Genomic DNA, 5,796 nt, shown 5'->3' with positions numbered 1-5,796 from the left:
GACTGTGACTGCTCTGGGGGAAGGCAGGGCTGTCAGCAGGGGAAGGGGCAGCCCAGAGCCCCCCAGCCCCACATCCCCTCACTCACCTCATGAGTAGAGGCTGGGCTGGGGCAGGCTGGCGTGCTCCACGCAGCACTGGTACTTGTCCCCGTGCGGGGCACGTACCTCCGACCGGAGCTGTTGTAGTGCACGAAGATTTCGACATCCACGTACCCCACTTCAAAGAACCAGGGCTGCTCGGGGCCAGATTCCGTCATCCCTATTTCAAAGTACCGCATGGAGTGGAGCTCTGCGGGGTCGGAGCGCGGCGACCCCCCCTTTTTTATTAATTAGCAAGCTACTGCCTATAGAATAACAACACTACTTATATTAATAACATAACCATTATAACTCAATCAAGACCTCGACTGACAATCCTCTAGAAGTGAAAAAAGAGACAAGTCAAACACAGCATAACAACATTACTGTTAAACCTACTAAAAAGAACAAACTCGTTTGCTCTGCAACCTAAGTTTCTGCAACCTGGAAATAAATCCATGAGGGTCCCATTGTGTTCACATGTCACTAGTTAGGAAAAGTCTTCAACTTTCATATACTCTGATATATTGATTTTTAATGGCCACTAAAATTTGTGCAACAAATGCTTTTAGGATGCTCATAACCATGCCTTTGAGCTAATAATTGATAATTGAACTTTATGAAGTTGCATGTCAGATAGAACCAGTTTTAGAGGACAAATGTGCTGGAGTATCACTAGGGGCATTATTACTTATTTACCCTTGAGAAACAGCAAACCGTGTTGGTGGTGGCTGCGACAGGCGGTGCCAGCAGGGCCTTCCCTGCTTCAAAGTGCACCTTTCCTCTCTCACCCATCACAGATTCTCTCCTGCATTCAGGGTCTGAAGGATTTCTTCCAGTTGTACACCATATCCGCATGGCCAGTGCGTGATACAGAGCCCAAGTGGAACACCTGCTTGGAAAACAGAATAAACTATCAAATTTAGTTCTATTAGTATGCACTTTTGTCTCAAGTGATGCATGGTCATATTTTTAAAATCCCAATTAGTTGGGTGTAAGAGACGTATCCATTCTACAATACAGGGTCATCCCTTTGCCTGGGATTCCTTTCCAGGTTTTGTCTTTGCAAATTAAGAAAAGCTAATTAATAGGCTAATAACATCATGAGTGAGCAGTACTAACATACTAAAAGAGCTATTCCCATAGATTACAGCACTGATTACATCAAATCCTTTCTTTAACACACATTTGATCTATGGATAATGCCTAAAATTCTAATTCTTGAGACTGCATTGGTAACAGAAAATCACACACTATGTCAAACCATTACTAATATTATTTATAACACCGCAAGTTACAAAGCAATTCCACTAGGAAAGAAACACACAAACACAGTTACTATAAAGGCTGGATGCTATTTTCTGCCTTGAGATGAGACCAACAACGTATTCTGGTGGTGTTAGTAACAACCGCACAAGATTAGACGTGTCTAGGGTCATATGAGTATCCTCAGTGAAAATCCATTGAATGATTTGCTTAGAAGCTTCAGATCGTTTCCCATAGTCAGTCACAGTCTTACCAGCCTGCTGTAACAATTTCCAATGATGCACTTCCCACCGAGCAGCTCCCTGCTGATCGTCTATCAGCGGGCAAGCGAGCTGAAACACAGCTTGACACGGTCCCTCCAATATCATGTCTCTAATGACTCCAGACCAACGCAAAGGTGGAGGATCGCTACATGTGGGGGGGAATCGCATAGACAGGGGCTGTAAAGACATCGGTGAAACGCTCGAAGAGACTGATGCCTCCTTCGTACGCAGTTCTAAGTCCTGCAGCTCCTCAGTTAATGTTTTATTATGTTCCTCCAACGCTTTCTCATTCCCACCATTATCCGAGTCGCTTTCACTCTCAGGAGCTTCTTGCTGCTCTGCACACCCCTCAGCCCCCCCCCACCGCACCTTCCTCACCAGCCAAAACCGGATCTGCCAGAGACGTTGAAGAGGTCAAGGACGGGGGATTATTCGGGGCTTCTGCGGCAGCCCTGACTTGTGAGGCTGATGAGCAAACAGAGTACGAACCTCCTGGTAACAGGGAGTCAAGTTCTGACCTTGACTGAGCACTAGGTCTGGATAGAGCGTGTACCACAGCAGCAGCAATCTCCCACTCGGCTTGCATATTCTTCAATGTATTTATTTTGTATTCCTTATTTTTGGAGATAACAAAGTCCCACATATGGTCGACTATTTCTTGACATTCGGCTACAGTGAACATCAGTGCCACCTCCTGAAGATGTCCATTCATATGAGCCCATTTTACCAGCTCGGATATGCATTTAGGAGATACCTGCTCCCCTCTTAGAGAGAATACATTTGAGCAGTTCCTCCACAGCTTCCCACAACATCGTGGCTTGCAGAGAACGGGATGGTACCCCGATGAGAGGTGAGTGCCAACCCCCCCCCCCAGTTCTTTATTGCCCCCGCACCGCGCTGTTAGAGAGGGGAGGTTCTTTGTTCCTTCTCTCCCTGGGTTTGTTCCCGCTGTCACCGAGTGAGCTGTAGAGAGAACTCCGTGACACAAACTCATTGCAAAGTCTAAGCTAGAAGAAGCGTCACCTCAGTGTATCCCAGAAAAAGAACAGCGTTGAGATTTTAATTGGTTTTGGTTTTTTGTTTTATTGAGGGTGGGTTGTTTTTTGTTGTTTTTTTAGGGTTTTTTGGGGGTTTTTTTGTCTTTTTTTTGGGGGGGGGGTAGGGGGGTGCGAGGGGAAGGGAGAGGGAGGGGACAGTTGTTTGGTTGTTTTTCATATACAATAAAGCTATGCAGTTCCGCTGTCAGTCGCCTCAGAGAGTTCCCGAAGGAGCTCAACCACATTCTGCTCAACATCGAGTTGTTCCATTGAGTGGAACAATGGTAGTCTTGCAGATGGAGCAATGCAGGAATTCTGACAGGATCTCCAGGTGTATCCAGTTCATCATCTGAAAGCTCCGCAACCAAATTGGAAGGGACCAGTCCTCTTGTGCCATCTGTCAGCTCTCCCTGAAACCAGCCATTCTCACCCACATCTCCAAAGACATTACGCATTGTCCGGCAGTCAGAGGAAGCTCGTTTTCTGGGTCCTCATTAGGACCCTCAACAGGAATGTAGCTGTGTCGAGCTAAGAATCTTCAAACTGCTGGTGATACCTGTCCTGGAGAATGCAGGATGAAGGACAAAAGCTCTGCTCTCACATTCAGGGCCATCCTCTGACAGAACGCAGCACTCAGGACTGTTCCCAAGGATCTCTTTCATGGCTTTGAGTTCAAGCTCCAGGTCTTCCAGATGACCTTGAAGACTTCTGGCCTCTTCAATGGCAGAATGGAACGGACTGGAGCTATTACGGAGACTCTTGTTTGACTGGGTCAGAGTCTGTCTCGTTGCCTTCCCCAGCTCCATCTGCTGCTTCTGCTGCTCTCTTTTCCCTCTTGCGCGCTCTGTGAGAATGAGTTTCAGAAAGCACTACTCACTGACAGGAAATAAGGGGAAACTTGAAAGACTTTGCAACCTGAGTCCTGGCAGTGTACTGCCAGCAGCTGATTTGGCCGTCCAGGATCCTGGCACCACAAATGCTTCATTGCCAAATGCAGCAATAAGGTGTTCTGGGGAAAGGCCAACTCACAGGTAGTTTTTGAGCACCCATATCACAGTACCAACGGCCAGCACCAGCGCAGGCAGCAGCATCGCTGAGACCGTCACCGGAATGCGGCGCTTCCGCACAGATGTGTGAGCAGCAGCCTCTGTGCTTTTGCCTGTGTTCATCCCTGGAAGAAATGAGACAATGTCCCACGTTACCTTCAGCTGCGCTACAGATAATCTCTCAGTGTGCTTCATGGACCCAAGAGGTCATTTTGTCAGTGGGTGCCTCCGTCTCTGGTGCCGAAGCACCGGAGGACAAGAAGGATTGCTTCCACCTCTCGTTGGGTACGAAGAGGCTGCACAGGCACTACCCGTGTCCTCCTCTGGGCCGAGAGCTGGGGCTGTACTCTGGGGTCTGGGCTTGGTCTGTGGGGAGAGCTACAGAGCAGAATCCCTCATGCTTTTCCCGGCATGCGTGTCCTGAGCTCTCCTGTGGGACGCCCCCCAGGCTGAAGGTCAGGCTTCAGCCAGCACAGAGCACAGCCAGAGCCAGCCCAGGGGAGAAACACTCCTGCTTCTTTTACATGTGCTCTATGCTCACACGCTCAGGTCTGGCTGCTGACCTGGTGTGCAAGAGCTGGCAGCAAGAGCCTGCAGGCACGCAGCGACTCTGGTTTGTGACACCGTATGATCATGGGACAGAAATTACCTGGCATGCTGGTTGGTGCTGCCTGCATTCCTCTGTCCGGGATGGGCAGTGTGGGATATCCACCTTCCTGGAGTGCATCCGGGACCGGCAGTGTGGGATATCCACCTTCCTGGAGTGCATCCCGCTCACTTTGTTGGTCCGTTCCTTTAGAAAGAAAGCAGGGCAGTAGGAGTGGGATGTCACGTGCCCTCATCAAAAACTGAGCTTCTCCAATCCCGAGCTCAGGTAAAGTCCAGGCCCCCCACCCCCAAGTACACTGTGAGCCCCTCTGTTACCCAAAGGCATTTGGGCCCTCCCAGCTATTGGACAATGCTGACTCCCTCACACCTCTTGAGGAATCAGCTCCTGTGCAAGGCCCTCACATTCTGTGCTGTCACCAGCCCATCACAGCCAGGTAGCTGCAGGCTGAAATCCAAGCTCTAACACACAGTCCAAGCCTTCAGAATTAGCATCTCCACCTCATTTCCAGCATTAGCAAAGGCAGCCAACCCTGCTCGGGATGCTTCTCCTGCCTTGAACTTGCTCAGCTGCACGGAGGGCTTTGGATGAACAGAAGCACAGCGCTTGCCACTTGCTGCCATCTGGGTGCCAACGACTGCACAAAGCAGCTCTGACAAGTAATGGTTGTGCTGGGGGAGCAGCTGCCTCTGGGTCTTGGCTGGATGCAGACCATCTGGCAGCAGACCAGCTCTGGTGCTTGACAGCACCTGCAAGGTGATACATGGAACACGGCTGCAGCACGGCTCTGACCCATCCCTTCCTGCTGTGCAGGCTACAGCCTGCCCACACCTGCATATCACACCTCAGCTTCCCAGGTCCCACAGTGAACAGACTGAAGTATACCCACCACGCTCTGCCTTCTCCATTTCCTTCAGCAGTCGCTTCAGGAGACGGGATGAGCCCTGAGAGTATTTTCCTCGTTTGGATTCATCCTCTTCTCTTTCCGGACCTTAACAGAATGTATGAAGTTAAATATCACGTGCATGAAGTTTTGAAGATCAGCGGCGAGTCAGCCAAGTCAGTGAAGACAGAGTACTCACTGCTGGGATTCCAGCTGGGCTCCAGCACAGGAGGAAACCGATGACCGGGCAGGGCCCACACTGGGGGCACTTCTGCAACCAAAGACCCATGAAAAGTTTCAGTCACACACTACAGCATCAACTGAGTAGCAGAGCGTACAGGGGACTGTGCCATGAAATGGCACTGAAACGGGCAGCAAAAGCTCTCTAAAGAATTTCAAAGCTATGACGTACCTGCGCGATCCGACAGAGTTTCAGTTCCAGATCTCAGAGAGGAAGCTGGATCAACTCCTCTAGTCAAATCTGCAAATGAACACAGGACAAAGCAACTGCTACTGAGCATCCCTTCAGCCACAAGGTCGCAGGATGCAATTAAAGCCAGGGATTCCTTCACAACACTATTCTCTCCCTTCCGCACAGGGAAACAAGGGGCCTGGG

General features: G+C 49.9%; 1 protein-coding gene and 1 long non-coding RNA gene across 2 annotated transcripts in view; both read right to left on the bottom strand.

Moving 5' to 3' along the window:
- Positions 1-2,664: 2,664 nt before the first annotated feature.
- On the bottom strand, positions 2,665-4,637 carry LOC146756565 (uncharacterized). Its single transcript, XM_085524278.1, has 3 exons — positions 4,340-4,637; positions 3,674-3,815; positions 2,665-3,488 (listed from the first exon to the last, which is right to left on the bottom strand). The coding sequence occupies exons 1-3, from the start codon at positions 4,530-4,532 to the stop codon at positions 3,392-3,394; spliced, it is 432 nt and encodes a 143-aa protein (XP_085380404.1). The 5' UTR covers positions 4,533-4,637; the 3' UTR covers positions 2,665-3,391.
- Positions 4,638-5,084: 447 nt separating this feature from the next.
- Positions 5,085-5,796, bottom strand: part of LOC146756564 (uncharacterized) — a 4,148-nt gene continuing 3,436 nt past the window's right edge. The window contains exons 3-5 of the long non-coding RNA XR_014937387.1: positions 5,593-5,661; positions 5,380-5,451; positions 5,085-5,288 (exon numbers count right to left, since the gene is read on the bottom strand). This is a non-coding gene — a long non-coding RNA (uncharacterized LOC146756564). The remainder of the gene's footprint in view (positions 5,289-5,379; positions 5,452-5,592; positions 5,662-5,796) is intronic.

Source organism: Coturnix japonica, chromosome 26, assembly GCF_054131305.1.
Source record: "Coturnix japonica strain WE chromosome 26, WE-NBRP24, whole genome shotgun sequence".
NCBI lineage: Eukaryota > Metazoa > Chordata > Aves > Galliformes > Phasianidae > Coturnix > Coturnix japonica.
The sequence above is the reverse complement of the archived record's forward strand: the minus strand, read 5'-3'. Positions and strand labels throughout refer to the sequence as shown.

Excerpts from the sequence above, each read along its gene's own strand:
- LOC146756565 (XM_085524278.1), bottom strand. The coding sequence starts at position 4,532 with ATGAGGGCACGTGACATCCCACTCCTACTGCCCTGCTTTCTTTCTAAA. Across the intron at positions 3,816-4,339 it reads AGCACCAACCAGCATGCCAG|GGATGAACACAGGCAAAAGC; the intron begins GTAATTTCTGTC and ends CATTTCTTCCAG. Across the intron at positions 3,489-3,673 it reads TGGGTGCTCAAAAACTACCT|AGCGCGCAAGAGGGAAAAGA; the intron begins GTGAGTTGGCCT and ends TCATTCTCACAG.